The sequence below is a fragment of the Larus michahellis genome, chromosome 1 (genome assembly GCF_964199755.1).
Source record: "Larus michahellis chromosome 1, bLarMic1.1, whole genome shotgun sequence".
Lineage (NCBI taxonomy): Eukaryota > Metazoa > Chordata > Aves > Charadriiformes > Laridae > Larus > Larus michahellis.
Window position 1 is genome coordinate 213,392,425 of NC_133896.1, and position 17,503 is coordinate 213,409,927.

General features: G+C 51.8%; 1 protein-coding gene across 28 annotated transcripts in view; it reads right to left on the reverse strand.

Annotated features, from left to right (window-relative positions):
• The window catches only part of STIM1 (stromal interaction molecule 1), a 112,645-nt gene that overhangs the window by 54,966 nt on the left and 40,176 nt on the right, over positions 1–17,503 (reverse strand). For 20 of the 28 annotated variants that reach the window (XR_012585177.1, XR_012585179.1, XM_074571981.1 and 17 more), the window contains 2 exons: positions 15,476–15,609; positions 1,748–1,862 (listed from right to left, as the gene is read on the reverse strand). Coding sequence is in view for 25 of the 28 variants with exons in the window: in XM_074571981.1 (XP_074428082.1) it covers positions 1,748–1,862; positions 15,476–15,609 (249 nt within the window). In the remaining 3 variants the exon portion in view is untranslated. The remainder of the gene's footprint in view (positions 1–1,747; positions 1,863–15,475; positions 15,610–17,503) is intronic. The other 8 variants (XR_012585180.1, XM_074572063.1, XM_074572000.1 and 5 more) reach the window with 1 other exon arrangement.

Here is a 17,503-nt window from a genome sequence, read left to right on the forward strand (position 1 = left end):
CTTCCCTCTAGCACAGGAGACAAAGCCACTCGGGAGCATCATCCTGACCCACAGGTGGTTTGGGCAGGAATTTTCAACCCGCAGCTGCCCATCGCCACGGGACGGAGAGTCTGGTCCTACATAAACAAGGCCAGGATCATGCACAGAACCACTGTGTTTCCCAACCCCCTTTCGAATGCTGCACCTGAGCATTTATTCAGTCATTCTGGTGTTGTGAGCGACTAGAACGTTACTTAAAACTATATTTACACAGCACTTTGAAAACACCACGTGCATCCTACCCCTAAGTATTGTATAAACTAAGAAAAAGCAAATACAAATGGAACAGGACACGAATAAGAAATGGAAAACTTTATAATTGATGAATTGATCAGAAGATTAAAATTCAATTTTTCAAGTGATGGGGGTTGATAAGATAACATGGATCTTGCAGGGCACAGGGAAGGAAAAAGACTGTAAGCGAAGGGAAGAGCGGCAATTAAAAGTATTGGAAAAAAAGATGTTCCAGGTCTTGAGAGCAACGTGACAAGTGGTGTACGGAGAGAAAAGGAAAAGCGCAAGAGCAGGAGTAAAAGGGCAGAAACGGCCCACGCCACGGATCACGGGAAGACCCGACACGCCGATGTGCATCAACGCGTCACTCACAACGCAAGAAGTAAACCAAAATGCGTCCTGCAGTCAACACCACACCTCCGGTTTGCAGAAGTGCGATCTTCCTACTGCTGTACCTCACCCCACTTTCACTTTTTCAAGGCACCGAGGATTTTCCTTGTTAGTATTACGGTAAGATATTATTAAGATAAAATACTATGCTGTAATGAAGCCCTAAGTTTGTCAATAAAAAGTTTCTTAACTAGAAAGAAGAAAGAAAAATCCGTCTTAAGATCTCTCAACACAGAAATTCCAAAATCCTGGTTGGGGAAAACATAGAAGTGAAATTGTGCCTTTTCCTGACCACCTGGGACACCCTCCCGATTCCCAGGACACCCCCCTGACGACGTGGGACATCCCCCCCCTCCCCCCCCAACACCTGGGACACCCCCCTGACCACCTGGGTCACCCCCCTGACCACCTGGGACAGCCAGGGAAGCACTAACACACTTTGTTTCTTCCAAGATTTAGAAGTTTCAGGAAGTTTCCTACCCAAGACCAAACTTCCACCACCTCCCTGGGTTAAACGTGCTGTGATCTATAACCGCCGTTTCTTAACTGCTTGCAGCCGATTTCTACCTTGAATGTATTTATGTACACTTCTAGCTTTAGGACTCTATTCTACCTCCTTTTCACTAGATTAAGGAGCTTTTCAGGTCCAGCAAGTTTCTTCTAAGGAAAACACGATCTGTAGGAAAACTCCCACGCAGCTCTCTGGAGTATTTAGGATGCCACTACCCCATAAAAATCCCAGCTGAAACTGGGTAGCTGAAGGAGAATCTGGAATTGGACAGTATTTGGCTCTACTTTAACACGCATTTATAGAGGCAGAGAAATGAAACAACAATTTATACTTTTATGGCCATACTCGGATGCCAGCGTTAACAGTTGGGAAGTACCGAGACCAATGAAATCCTGAAAGCCCCCTGCAAAAAAGGAAGCTGGAAGAGCACATGTCCAAGGCAGCAGAAGCAGCACGTTTTTCCTGGGAGGTGCACACGCTGTGGCTAGGGTTATATGGACTCCACAGTGTCTATCACTTTTATGGCAGCGGGGAGGAGTGGGCTGGTTCATTCTGCTTGTTTGTCTTTTTTACCTTCAGATGTCTTCCAGGCCTTCCAGAGATCTTCCACGCTAATGAGCTTGTCTTCTCCGTGGAAGGTGCTGTGCTTGACTGTTGGGTCATGATAATTCAAGTCCTCCCTCAAGAACTAGGAGAAGAATAAACAGGGAGATTATTCTTTGGTTCATCTTGTAAAGAGATGAGCATTAAAAAACATAAATACCTTTCATCTGTCTTCCTTACTATTACATCCCCAGGCTGTCACTTAATAATTTCTATGGCAAAGCCCTAATAAGTCTTGAGATGCAACATCTCTGGTCTCTCCTCTCTACAGCTCCCTGAAACAGGCGATGGGACAAGAGGAAACGGCCTCAAGTTGCGCCAGGGGAGGTTTAGGATGGATATGAGGAACAATTTCTTCACCAAAAGGGTTGTCAAGCATTGGAACAGGAGGTATTTAAATACCCTGGAGGCATTTAAAAGCCGGGCAGACGCGGTGCTGAGGGACATGGGTTAGCGGTGGGTTTGTCAGTGTTGGGTTGATGGTTGGACTCGATGATCTGAAAGGTCCCTTCCAACCTCGACCATTCTATAATTCTATGATTAAAACCATAGAATCTCCCTAGTTCACAGAATGGTCTAGGATGGAAGGGACCTTAAAGCCCACCCAGTGCCACCCCCTGCCCTGGGCAGGGACACCTCCCACCAGCCCAGCTTGCTCCAAGCCCCGGCCAACCTGGCCTTGAACCCCTCCAGGGATGGGGCAGCCACAGCTTCTCTGGGCAACCTGGGCCAGGGGCTCACCGCCCTCACAGCCAAGAATTTCTGCCCGAGATCTCAGCTCAATCTCCCCTCTTGCAGTGGAAACCCCTTCCCCCTCGTCCCATGGCTCCCCTCCCTCATCCAGAGTCCCTCCCCAGCTTTCCTGGAGCCCCTTGAGGGACTGGAAGGGGCTCCAAGGTCTCCGCGGAGCCTTCTCTTCTCCAGGCTGAACCTCCCCAACTCTCTCAGCCCGTCCTCCCAGCAGAGGGGCTCCAGCCCTCCCAGCATCTCCGGGGCCTCCTCTAGACCCAACAGGTCCACATCTGCCTTGTGCTGGGGCCCCCAGGGCTGGACTCAGTGCTCCGGGGTGGTGTCAGGAGAGCGGTTGAGTTGCTCTTACACAGAACACCATCTATTACAGACCTGCACCCTAATTCTAGCCGACCACCTCTTCTCTAGGTCCAGTGTCAGGATTTTATCCTGCCGCCTTTTTGCCAAGCAGCCCCTGCCAGCAGACGCGGCCGGACCGTGCTGAGGATAAGCCGTTTGTCTCAGAGCTGCAGCCTCCGATCAAGAGCAGCACGTGTCCAGAAACCAAACCTTTCCCCATCAACTACCTTCCCAGTCCTCTACTGACGCACCAGCATGAGAAGTCACAGCATTCCCACAAAGCGCCCAGGCGTACGGCAGCAGTAACCCCTCTCTCCTGCTGCTCCCTCTCTCTCGGCAGAGAAATCATGATCTTCTGACGCCGCCTCTGCCCTGCCCTTGGAGAGACCCCACAACCCCAAGAGCACCCATGGGAGAATGGTGGAGTGTTTCTGGAACCGAGCGCTCCATTAGGGATCTCCCCCTCTCGCACCATCTCACAGCTATGGAATAACTAGAAACACACCTAGAAACGATTATTACCCCTAGAAACAAGAGGATACGAGCTGTTGTGAGAAACAGTGAACGCCCAGACATTCCCCACCAGGCTGTGGCAGCCGATGCCCGCAGACAGGTACAGGAACAGGAACCCAGTAACGCTGGAAAAAAAGAAGAAAAGCCAAGTGATGGGGTCGGTGCTCTCCCAGGGCTCTGGGGAGAGATAGGGCAGACGAGAGCAGCCACGGGAAACACAGAAAAAAGCCTTTGCTAAGGAGGAAGGGAGGCAGTGGGTCCAGAGCCCCCAGTGAGGGTATCTCAGAGGGGTCTGTGGGGAGCCGGGCTGCGGCCGAGAGACCAGTGACCTCCCCAGGACAGGACCCGGAGCCACCTGGGCATCATTGCAGATGAAATACAAAAGCTACTTCAGATTCGCAGAAAATAAGGGAGGGTATAAAGTGTTACGTATAATCACGGTAACACTTAAAAAATATATACTGTTTTAGTTTTTCATAACTTTTTGCACTGTTGCAAACATCCGCTCTCGGGTAGGTGTCATCGTTCAAGCTTTTTCATTACAAAGCTGACACTCACGGTCAGACACACGAGCTATTCCTTGCTCACAGATGGTGCAAAGCTTAAAATCAGGTTTTCTGGGTTTCAGCAAATCCTCAGCTTCCAGACTCGCCAGGAAGCAGCGGGAGCTTCGCCAGCTGAAAAGCACTTTTTTTGGTTCTGTAAGCCCTTGTGTTTGATTGCATCAAAACGTAGGTCACCAAAATCACCCAGCGCTGCCAACTCACGCTCTCTGTTACGTTGTACGTGCTTCTGTGTCAATGCAAATTCTAGCAGGGATTCTTCCCATAATTCCCACACCGCGCTCACTGGTGGAACCTCGTCTCCTCCACCACCCTGAACCAACTGAGCAAACAAACTTTACGGGACTGAGAATAACTTGTAATTATTTTATATATGTATATATATAAAGCATCAGTTAGTAATCTTTTCAGTTGCAGCACAAGACTGACATATGAAACTGAGTATGAACATTCATCTGAAGATTTCTGTTCCTGGTAAGAGAAGCCAGGAAAGAAATAACTAAGTATTTATGTTAAATTAATTTTAAGAGGGATAGACAGAGTATAATAAATTAATATAACCTGGGGTTTGGGGATTCCAGGCTTCCCTTTGAATTACAGTATCACCAAGAATTCAACTAAACGGCACAATGGAACCAGCTTTATATCAATGGGGTAAGAATCAAAAAAAAATATTATTAGATTTGACCTGCACTTTCAAATCATAGAATCATCCAGTCATTGAGGTTGGAAGGGACCTTTCAGATCATCGAGTCCAACCATCTACCCAATGCTGCCAAGCCCACCATTAACCCATGTCCCTCCGCACCGCCTCTGCCCGGCTTGTAAATCCCTCCAGGGATGGCGACTCCACCCCTGCCCTGGGCAGCCTGGGCCAAAACCAAATGTGAAACAAGTGCCACCCACAGGAGGGGAGGCATTTCCACTGTAGGCTGAGCCACTAACAAAAAATGCATATATATTGTCAGTACGGTCTGCGGATATATCACAATTCACAACGAATCTGTCATAGTAACGTGCTCTACTCTAACGAACTCTAACGTGTTCCCACCCCGCTCCCATCTCGGGAGAAGACGGGCCAGGAACAGAAACCCCCAAAGAAAAGTGATGAAAATTGTATCAGACAAAAAAACAATCCTAAGAGAGAGTGTGAGAAAGACCAACAAGATTTGAGATTGCCCTGAGGGACTGGCAAGAGGTGAGGCAGCAAAGTACGCGGAGCTCAGGAAGAAGCAAAAGGATCCCTCACATCCCGGTACCTGACATATGCAACAAAATTAAAAGATAATTTCACATTTAAATGCCTGCATGCACCATCCAGCGCATGATTCATTCCATGATTCTATGATTACCATGCAGCCTCCTTATTACAGGCCTTTGAAGCGCGCAGCAGAATTACAAAAAAAAAAAAAAAAAAAAAAAAGGCCACCTCTAGATAAGGAGACGGTATTTTAGTATCAAACAGGGCAGGAAAATTATCCGTGAAAGTTTTAACTCCCCAGGTCCTCCACAAACCCACTGTGGATGTCACCGAGGCCAGGCCAGGTACGCGCAGCGGGAGTCTGGCACCTCTCTGCTCCCTTGATTTCTGCCTCCAGCCCATGAAAGCTTTGGCTGCTCTTCCCAACTTGCAGAAAAATGTGGAAAATGGGAAAATTCGGTCATCTCCCGCCGGGTCTCGTGCTCACAGGCAGCAGCGAGACGCCGGCAGGGAGAGGCGAAGCCGTCGGCTCGTGGCGTGGTGACCGAAAGGGAACGCGGCAATGTCACCAGGCGCTGCTGCCAACTCCCACCGGGACCGGGGGGATCAGCTGCTGCTCTGTATATTTAGCTCGCGGAAAGGAAAAGTGATCTCCTGCGGCTTTCCTTCAGCGCACCATCACCAAAACAAACCCCCAAGGACTCTCTGGAGGGGACGGGGCTGGCTGCGGTGAGAACATCTCTATAAACAAACAGGTGGAGGATGCAGGATGGGGCTGTCCCCCCAGCTCAGCCAAGAGGCTGAAGGAGCTGGGCTGCACCAAAGCCCCCGGAAACCTTAAAAGCAGATTTTCATAGAATCATGGAAGGGTTTAGGTTGGAAGGGACCTTAAAGGCCACCCAGTGCCACCCCCTGCCCTGGGCAGGGACACCTCCCACCAGCCCAGCTTGCTCCAAGCCCCGGCCAACCTGGCCTTGAACCCCTCCAGGGATGGGGCGGCCACAGCTTCTCTGGGCAACCTGGGCCAGGGGCTCACCGCCCTCACAGCCAAGAATTTTGGCCTCAGATCTCAGCTCCGGGGCCCTCAAGACAAAAGATAAGAATAGCGCAAATACAGCATTTAGCCAAACTCTGCCTAGCACGGTCTTTGGAGGTGAAGGCTTCTGCCGGGCTGCTGGTGCCATGCAGGCATCCCAGCTCCGCTCCTCTGACCCAAGGTAGAAAACAGAGATGTTTTCAGCTGACTGCTGACTCACTGGCTCCAGATCTGGTACCATCAGACATGTACTACTGCTAAACACGCTTTCTCCAACCTCCACATGCTGCCAACCAGCACGAATTGATGGGGATTCCTGTTGCACAGACTGGAACGCACCCGCGTCCCCCACGGTAGCGGGGCTCAGGAGCTTTCAGAGCCCACACTTGCACATCCACTGCATGAACACCTTTCAACACCTCTCATTTTTCCCCCATTGGAGGGACTCCCCGCAGACTTTACATATGCAGGTAACTGCACTGAGCATTCAAATTATGCGTATGCTAAAATGCATATATATAAAGTAGCCACCGACTCCCAGCTGTCCAAAGCACCAGGCACAGTAACCACTGCACAAAATATCTGACCTACTTGCGTACCACCAGAAAGCAGCACTTCCAAGTGTTGAAGACCCTGCTGATCCCATCCCTGGAGATACCCAAAACTCAGAGTCCTGGGCAGCCGTCTCTGGGTGGCCCTGCCTGGGCAGGGGTTGGACCAGACCACCTCCAGAGCTCCAACCCCAGGTCACCTCCAGAGGTCCCAACCCCTGGCCACCTCCAGAGCTCCCAACCCTTGGCCACCTCCAGAGCTCCCACTGCAGGCCACCTCTGAAGGTCCCAACCCCTGGGCACCTCCAGCCTCAGCCAACCTGCACATCAGCAACAAGAGCAGAAGGAAACGTAGTCAACCCAGAGCCTCACCACCAAGTTCGGGGAAAGACACACCATGATCAGACCATCCAAAAGCAACGGGAACCGAACCACCACAGTCAACAACCAACATGAGCGGAGATCGCTGCGGGAAGACTCAGCCTGTGAATGCTACTTGGTGTCAAGATTTCTTTTATGATTTAACATGTTTCTGTATATAATGAGAAGGAGCAGAATCCAAGGTGCACAAAAGCCAGCTGCTGCACACCCTTCCAAAATGCCCACCCATGGGAGAGCACCTCTGGGAGGGCAGCGGGGAGGTGAGGAGCGGGTCCCTGCACAGACACCGGGGGGAATCGCAGACGTTGGGGAGGGAACACAGCCCATCCCTGCTGAAACCACCCACAGCTCTGACCTCCCCAGCAGCCTGGGGCAGAAAATTACCTGGTTTAGGAGGAAAACGCTTTTTCTTATTGTCCTTTGCTCATGGCTGCTCCACCCCAGTGCTGGAGGCACTGCAGAGACCAGGCGCTCCAAAGCAGAGGTATCACCCCCTCCAGAAAAAACAATTACAGAACGGTTTCAGGCTTGTATAACCTCATTAAACACAGGGACCTACATTTTAATTCTTCAACTGCCAAATCCCGTGACGAGAACGCTTTTCTCCGCTCTAGAAAGGGTGAGGAGTTTGAGTTGCATGGGTTTCTCGGGTTGAGTTGCACGGGTTTCTTGATTAAGACAAACTCTTCTCGGTGGCTGAGAGCATGCTCAAACATGAGCAGTTCCGTGAAGTGTGGTTTTCTGGAGTGTTTTTTTTCTTGTTTATTTTTTGATCTGCAGAAACTCCAGCTACTCACAGGACTTTTGCGTTTTCGTCCCCCCCGAGCCTTCACATCCCTCCCACACCCTGGATCTCTGCTCGTCGCCCCCGAGCACCAGCCACCACCTGAGCGAGAGCCACCCGGGGTGCTGAGGGGCATAAAACCGACCAAGCAGCTGCAGAGCTCACCGCGCATCCCTTCCCTGGGCTCATCAATTTTAACATCTTTTCCGAGCTACCAATTTTCATTAAAGTTGCAGAAAAATTTGTCTTCAAGCCCTCTTTCTGCTAACGTGTCCGACCCCAGGCGGTGGGACGAGGGGTTGAGAGGAGCCAGGGACTGCCCAGAAACCGTGTTTCCTTAGGAAACCAGGCTAAGCGCGTCCGAGAGGCTCGGCAGCGGGAGCCTACATCAGAGTTGCCCCTAAACAGCCGGAGCTGCCTTCGGAGCGAGTGCGAAGAGCAGAAATAGATCGCTAATTAGCAGGTTTCCCCACGAGGGACAGTGCTTTCATTTTAATCGAGGTCACTGATGTCATCTTAAACTTCATTGAAAATTCCCTTCCAGAAAGGAAAAACGCAATGATGATTTAAGGACAACATGAAGCTGTAGGACAAAATTTCACCTATAATTAGAATATTTTAAAAATACAGTTACCTGTCTGTCTCTGCCTTTCTGCCCAGTCAGGACTTTTAATCCAAACAAAACATCCCTGTAACTTACCCCCAAAGAGAAAGGGCCGAAACAGTGAATGCAAACAGGCAGTTCTCCACCGACACGGGAAACGCGGCTACGGGAGCGAAGAGCTCGCCCTCCCGAACACCCACCACTGACGTCTGCGAGAGATGCGGCTCGCAAATGCTTCTGGAATACAGGTGATTAAACCCAAGCTTCAGAATTACCTCGGCCTTATCCTCCACAGAGGAAGGTTTGGTTGGTTTTTTTCAGTTAAAGGAATTAATCTAAGATGAACAGAAAGGCAAACAGCAGAGAACTGAGCTTTTCCAGGCAACTCATCCGACCAACTCGGCTCCATCTCCAGGCAAGGCTGACCCGTCACCAACCTCTCTGCTCTGGAGCTGCGTTAAGACATTCTTTAGCTGACTGCTCTGTTAAGACGTTACTTATCTCACTTTGTTCTGTTCCAAATCCACTTACTCAGTTTCAAACTGAAGGAGGGTAGATTTAGATTGTATATTAGGAAGAAATTCTTGGCTGTGAGGGCGGTGAGCCCCTGGCCCAGGTTGCCCAGAGAAGCTGTGGCTGCCCCATCCCTGGAGGGGTTCAAGGCCAGGTTGGCCGGGGCTTGGAGCAAGCTGGGCTGGTGGGAGGTGTCCCTGCCCAGGGCAGGGGGGTGGAATGAGATGATCTTTAAGGTCCCTTCCCACCCAAACCATTCTGTGATTCTATGAAAAAAAATAAATCCCAAGTATATAAACCTACACTAAAGGGAGACTACTCAGAGCAACTGTTTGGGGCACGGCCCTGCAACAGCTTCCACCCCTCCACCAGGACTCTCCAAACGGAGACCTCCCCAGACCACTGGACTCTGCCTTAACACGCTCCATCCCAGCGCACCATCTGCATCGTTTTCTCAAAAAGTCCATGGAAATTGAGCGTGCCAGGCCATCCTCTCCATCCGCTCCCGAGGGAGGAGCTTCACAGGCTGGAAAAAGACGGGTGCACGAAGATTAAACGTCAAAACTGTAAAAGGCTTAAATTCGAGCCTCCTGCATTCTTTCAAACACTGTCTCCGGCAGCTGTCCCACCCCCAGAGACCAGGAGTTAAACCACGAGTCCAGGGTGCGCAAGGGGTTAGACCCCACAACCCCAAAAGCAGAGACAGCCAGGCTCAGGCTGGGAAACCCTGGCTCACCAAGGAAAATTCTTGAAATACCTTTTCTCAGTGGCTTCAAAGCCTTTATTGAAAGTTTCACTTAATGCAGCTTTAACAAAAGCTTCAAGCTTAGCAGAGGTGAAGCTTGCAACTGTATTTATAGAATTATAGAATCGTTTAGGTTGGAAAAGACCTTTAAGATCATCAAGTCCAACCGTAAACCTCACCCTGCCAACTCCACCAGATGTAACTTGGGGTCACTACAACACTTCATTTCGTCAACAGATAAACACACAGAAATACTAATTCACGGCCAGCAGAGACCTACACGTGCACACGAGTATTTTCCAGAGAGAGGAATACTTGCACATAAAATGCACAGCACGCTCATCAAGCATAACAGGGAAACCAGGGAAAAGGTCTCTTCAGTTCTCAGAAGGGATGCATATTTAGAATATTGACTCGGTGTCTTGGTTCGTGTCAAACCAGGACACTGAGTTATGCTGCAAACTGCGGTTTATATTTTATTTTGCTTATTTTCTTCCCTCTTGAACCCAAAGACGGTCGTCACAGGTCACTTGTGAAGAGCAGTGGGCTGGCAGGAGGAGGAGAGCCACCACAACCACCGTGGGGATGTTCTTATTTTCATTCACACGTCGCACACGCACCACCTCGCCAAGATGCCACATCCCGGCGAGCCCCATGCCCGCTTACCATCGGACCACCCTGGCCGGCGAGCCCCCTGTGCCATCAGGCCACCGTGGCTGCCACCAGCTGCGCCTGGCCGGTCACTCACCAGGGTCGCTGCTCTTGGGGCTGGAGGGAGAAGGATGGGTTTTCCTGAGGATTACGCCAGTTGTCATACCCTCACAGCAGCGTTTTAATGCATGGGGAAATTATGGGAAGGCAGCCAATTAATGTGGGCCATCTCAATTAGCCAAAACAAACTTTTACAAAAAAACAGGCGTTCTAATATGAAAAATCACAAATTTATCTACTCCTTCAAGCTACCCATATCCAATCATAAATAGCAGAAGTAACAGCAAAAAGCTTTTTCCATTAAACAACAGAAATAGCACCATCTCCTTGCTTTCTACGGAGAACCGCCACCTTTTTTTATTGCTGGGAAGCTTGTGACAACTGCAAAATTCTTAAAAACACCATTCAGAGGCAATTCCTGTCCCACAGAGCTCAGAAAAATACAACGAGACATGACCGAAGCGGTGAAGGGCACGGCGACGGCTGTGGTAACCCCGGCGTGAGGGTGGACCTGTGAGGCGATGGCACGGACCCGTGACACGACGGCACGGCCCTGCGCTCCGCTTCCCCATGGGCAGCACATGGAGTGGATCTCCAGAAGGGACCTGAGGACCGAGGGGACACCGAATCCCACATGGACGAGCAGTGGGAGGTGACACGCATAGGCAAACGCACTGCGGGAACTGGCGTCCCCTGGCAGCGGGTGGCAAGGAGCAATCACAGGTGGCCACTGGTAGGGGCACAGGGAAAGCTAATGGAGACTCTGCCGGGAGCAGCTGGGAGTGGGGGACACTGGGAGAAGCCCCGGCAGGGACGCCCAACTCTCTGGTGGCCAAGCAGCACCGTCCCGGCAGCTCAGCTTCTCCTGGGCAGGGAGGGGAACGCACACAGCGGAGCCGGAGCTGGCGGGACCACAGTGAGCGATGCCAGGGGCTCGGGCATCCATCTGACACAGCTATGAGGGGTCTGAAGACTGACCAGGAACGGCAGCAAGGTGGAGATTCTGAAGCCTTTTAGAAAATTAAATTTTATTACTCATACTATAGCAATATCTATGGGGTAAAACGAAATGACGGTACAAAGGCTCTGGATAATCCTGTCAGCGCTTGTACAACAAGCTCCAAACGAGTCCACTGAGACAGAGGGCAAGATTTGCTCAGAGAGACATAAAAATTGCAAGTTAATGCCCAACCCTACAACACGAGGCTTATCCCCAGCTCAGTGGCAGGTGAGCAGGACGCGCCGAGTGAAGCTGTTTGCCCAAGGCCACCCCAGGAGTCGGTGGGAGAGGCAGAGCAGCAGCCCCAGGGTGATGCCAAGCAGAGAACTGCCTCCAGGGAAAACACCGTGCTGTAGGAAATGCGATCAAAAGCTTTTGATTTGTTTTAATTACTCCATGAAATGGGATTTAGGCAGAGGGAACAGCCCTGCAGCCTGGGAACAGCCAGCCGACCCCGATGGCTCCTCAGGAACAGGGTGCTCAGTCCCAGGAAACCGGAGAGCCCTTGTGATGGCTGGATTTGGCCAATAAACTGAAGCGCTGCATTACTTTGGGGGGGAGATTTAACCTCCCTGGTCCACAGTTTTGTAAGAAAGGCAGGTATTGTTTTTGCAACAGAGAAAAGCCGAAAAGCCGTTTCCATCAGAGGTGACACGATAAGGGAATGACTGAGACAAAGGGGCTCCAGCAAAGGCTTGTAGAACATCTCTTATCACACAGACAAAAGGACAAACTGATTCCTACTGGATTAGTGTCTAGAAGGGTGGTCAAACATTTAACCAGGGCTAATGACATTGAGCAACTTTTTTACCAAAAAGGAAAGAAAGAAACCAGTCAGATAATCCCTTTAGGCGTAGCATAAAGAGAAGCAAACAGCGGCAGGACATGCGGGAAGAATTTTAGGTGCCTCACACAGACTGTGAACCCTGGAGTACCCAACCAATGGGAAACAGGGGAGGGAAAAATTCAGCCGGGATTAGGAAATAAAAGTGTTTCAAGAACCAAAAGTGTGCCTACTTGGCTAGGTCACCCGTTCTTGCAAGAATGTTCAAATAAAATGTGCTTCGTATCGTTCACTGCCTGAGCCGTTGTTATTGGATAAGGAGCATTTCTCACAGTTTCTTTATCATAGAATCACAGACAGGTTTGGGCTGGAAGGGACCTTAAAGATCATCCAGTTCCACTCCCCTGCCCTGGGCAGGGACACCTCCCACTAGACCAGGCTGCTCACTTATCTGAGAAGTGGGAATAATGCGCCCTGGAGAAGGGCTCGTGAAGTGGGGGTGGTTGTGCTGTTCTCAGGGGACAACGCTGTGCAGGCTCTCGAACGCCTTCAGCTTGTCATCTGCATCAGGATGGAGGAAAAAAACAAGAGATGCCTTTTGGTCCAGAAGCAGCAGGTCACAATTTTGGAAACACCCAACCCCAAGCACATTATCTCAGGTTCTCCCACGTGCTGTCTCTCCGGACCCTACAAAACATGAACCGATATCTTCAACCAGGCCAAGAGCAGGGTCCTGCACCCGGGTGGGGGCAACCCCTGGTCCCAGCCCAGGCTGGGGATGGAGGGATGGAGAGCAGCCCTGAGGAGAAGGACTTGGGGGTGCTGGTGGATGAGAAGATCAACACGGGCCGGCAACATGCGCTGGCAGCCCAGAAACCCCCCCACAGCCTGGGCTGCATCCCCAGCAGCGTGGGCAGCAGGGCGAGGGGGGGATTCTGCCCCTCTGCTCCGCTCGGGGGAGACCCCCCTGCAGTGCTGCCTCCAGCTCTGGGGCCTCAGCACAGGAGAGACACGGAGCTGTTGGAGCGGGGCCAGAGGAGGCCCCGGAGATGCTGGGAGGGCTGGAGCCCCTCTGCTGGGAGGACGGGCTGAGAGAGCTGGGGGGGTTCAGCCTGGAGAAGAGAAGAGAAGGCTCCGCGGAGACCTTGGAGCCCCTGCCAGTCCCTCAAGGGGCTCCAGGAAAGCTGGGGAGGGACTCTGGATGAGGGAGGGGAGCCATGGGACGAGGGGGAAGGGGTTTCCACTGCAAGAGGGGAGACTGAGCTGAGATCTCGGGCAGAAATTCTTGGCTGTGAGGGCGGTGAGCCCCTGGCCCAGGTTGCCCAGAGAAGCTGTGGCTGCCCCATCCCTGGAGGGGTTCAAGGCCAGGTTGGCCGGGGCTTGGAGCAAGCTGGGCTGGTGGGAGGTGTCCCTGCCCAGGGCAGGGGGTGGCACTGGGTGGCCTTTAATGTCCCTTCCCACCCAAACCATTCTGTGATTTTATGATCTTGCACCAGGCAAAGGCCCAAGGTGCAGAGGGCACATTCAGCAGAGCTCCACAGCTCAGCACAGGTGGCTGCCAACCGCTCCATCCTCCTCCAGCCAGGCACACACTGGGCACCAGGTCACCACCAGTAGCGTTCTCACAGCTCCTGCTTCGCCTCCTTCCAGGGCCAAGAATTCAGACCATCCAACAGCCCTCACTCCCAGCACAGCCCAGCCTCCGTCGCAGGATGTGGACTTGGCACAAGACCCTTCAAGCCTCCACCCTTCAAGCAAGTTGTATAGCTCCAGAGCCACACGTCGCCCTCCTGAGCCCAGCGGCAAGGCCATGACAGGCAGCATGTCCCTAGATGGGCAGTGGTTTTGAGGGACTGAAAGAACTGGGACTGGAGAACGGCCTCTGACTGGCAGCAGATCCCTTCATCACTCTGCTTTCTTTTAGCTTCCAACGCTTTGACTCAGAATCATAAAATGGTTCAGGTTGGAAGGGACCTGTCAGATCATCGAGTCCAACCATCAACCCAACACTGACAAACCCACCACTAACCCATGTCCCTCAGCATCACGTCTGCCCGGCTTTTAAATCCCTCCAGGGATGGTGACTCCACCACTGCCCTGGGCAGCCTCTTCCAATGCTTGATAACCCTTTCAGTGAAGACATTTTTCCTCATATCCATCCTAAACCTCCCCTGGCACAACTTGAGGCCATTTCGTCTTGTCCCATGGCCTGTTCCTTGGGAGAAGAGCCAGAACCCCCCTGGCTACCCCCTCCTTTCAGGGAGTTGCAGAGAGCGAGAAGGTCTCCCCTCAGCCTCCTTTTCTCCAGGCTGAACACCCCCAGCTCCCTCAGCCGCTCCTCACAAGACTTGTGCTCCAGACCCCTCACCAGCTCCGGTGCCCTTCTCTGGACATGCTCCAGCACCTCCAGGTCTTTTTTTGTGGTGAGGGGCCCAAAACTGGACACAGCATTCGAGGTGGGGCCTCACCAGTGCCCCGTACAGGGGGACCATCACTGCCCCACTCCTACTTACCCATAAGACTTTCTTATTTAGGTGCCAGTCTCCTTATAAAAGGACAGAATCCCTCACCTTGGTCACAGCCTTGTAAAGGAGCATCCACTGCAAGTGAGGCACCACTATAAATAAACAGCGTTCCCTTTTCTAGTAGTTATTTCTAATAGCTTCTAATTTTTAGTCGCTTATTTGTGTTGGTGCTTATGTAAGAAAACAAGAACAACCTCATTTCTCTTCCATAAAGTTATCAGTTAAAATCTCTGAGGCCAAGACAACAAAAAATAGCTCCTGTTTTCAGCAGTCCATGCACTGTAACGCTTTCCGCTGGGTTGGTGGAAGAACGTAGTAAAGACTGAAACGGGAAGGAGACAGCCGCCAGTGGGTTCGCTCTGCAGCGACAGAGGCTCCAGCAGAATTCAGATTCCCAATCCCACAATGAAAAAAGGAATGAAATAATAACAACAATCACGTAAACCAATCTCCTTCTCTTTTAGTATTGGAATACATTGGTGTTACCTTGCGTGGAGAAAAAGATTAAGTGGCGAGGAAGGCCCAGAGCAGAGGAAACACCACAGAGACTAAAGATTACAGCTCTGAAATACACCGTTTGCATCAGAAACTTGGCTCAGGGTGGCACGCTGCCTCCCCTGGCCCACGGCCTCAGGGGTCGCACCCCGGCATTTCAGCCCCTCTCCCGCCCCATCAGCACGAGCCGTAACGGGACCAACCTCGTCGCTCTCCTCCACGTCCACGTTGCCGTTGGCATCGTCGTCCATCTGCTTGTGGATGTTGCGGACGGCTTCGAAGCTGAGCTGCTCGTCCTCATCGTGGCACAGGGGCTTGTCAATGCGGCAGAACTCTGCTGAGGGAGAGGACACCCGCGTTAGGCAGCCTGGACCAAAAACATCTGCCCACCTGTTTTCTCACTAAGCTTCTTGGGTTTGGAAAAGCCTTTCCACCGCCCTGGCCCCCCCCGCCCCGGGGCAGGTCTCACAGCCGATGACCCTCCAACAGGGCGCGGGGGGGCTGCACTGTATTTTACCTCCTATTTCTGAGCTTCATTTCTCACTCAGAAGTTGTTAGTGTTGGCGCAGGGTCTAGCGAGGACGTTTCGACAGTAAGAGTCGTATGTTTATGTAACACGTCAATTAAAAAAGTTAGCCTTCTTCCTGATTACGAAACCGATTTTTCTGGCTTGTTTTCCACATATTTTTCCACGTTTCAACACTAACACTTTAAATTTTGCTGCGTGCCTGTGTCCATGTAAGCACCAAACGCAGCTGATCCATCCCTTCTACAGCTCACCACGACGACCACAGACGAGCACCGAGAGACCAGCATCGAAAATCGCCCAAAGGTGAGATCTTTGTATGACATGCATGAAACAAAGCCCTTTTATTCCACAGAGGCTGCAGCAGATTCACTACGAGCAGATAATGATTAAGAACTACCCAGGGGTGACTGCTCCGAGGTCGTCACGAAACCAGTTTAAGAGCTCCTGGCCCAGTTCCCATCAGAAAGGTCTCATGCCCAAAAAATCAAACCAAGTTCATACTGAACTCCTAGGAATTAAGCACAAGAGTCCAAATTACGTATGAGCTCAACCCGAACTCTAAGATGATCCTCCCGAGCTAAGAAAAGCATTTTTATAGGAAAAGTAGATGGATTTTCTCACACTGCCGCTACAGACGCTGTATCTGCTGTGAATAACGGGGCACTTGCTCACCATCCTGTGCAGGCGACTATCACCTTCACATGCATTTAGTCCTTTGGACTAGAAGGACACGGAGCTGTTGGAGTGAGTCCAGGAGGTCCCGGAGATGCTGGGAGGGCTGGAGCCCCTCTGCTGGGAGGACGGGCTGAGAGAGTTGGGGGGGTTCAGCCTGGAGAAGAGAAAGCTCCGCGGAGACCTTGGAGCCCCTTCCAGTCCCTCAAGGGGCTCCAGGAAAGCTGGGGAGGGACTCTGGATGAGGGAGGGGAGCCAAGGGACGAGGGGGAAGGGGTTTCCACTGCAAGAGGGGAGATTGAGCTGAGATCTGAGGCAGAAATTCTTGGCTGTGAGGGCGGTGAGCCCCTGGCCCAGGTTGCCCAGAGAAGCTGTGGCTGCCCCATCCCTGGAGGGGTTCAAGGCCAGGTTGGCCGGGGCTTGGAGCAAGCTGGGCTAGTGGGAGGTGTCCCTGCCCAGGGCAGGGGGTGGCACTGGATGATCTTAAAGCTCCCTTCCAACCTAGACCATTCTGTGAACTAGGGAGATTATACGGTTTTAATCATAGAACCATAGAATGGTCGAGGTTGGAAGGGACCTTTCGGATCATCGAGTCCAACCATCAACCCAATGCTGACAAACCCACCACTACCCCATGTCCCTCAGCACCACGTCTGCCCGACTTTTAAATCCCTCCAGGGATGGTGACTCCAACACTGCCCTGGGCAGCCTCTTCCAATGCTTGACAACCCTTTCAGTGAAGACATTTTTCCTAATACCCATCCTAAACCTCCCCTGGCACAACTTGAGGCCATTTCCTCTTGTCCCATGGCCTGTTCCTTGGGAGAAGAGACCGACCCCCCCTGGCTACCCCCTCCTTTCAGGGAGTTGTAGAGAGCAAAGACCCAAATCCAAATCCAGTTACACTTTGCTGATAACAATGATGAAGTACGGATAACCGCCACTGTCACAGGCACCATCTGCCATGCCCTACCACCCCCGAGTCCAGAGCCCCCACCCCCACACTGGGAAAGAGCAAACACAAACACCC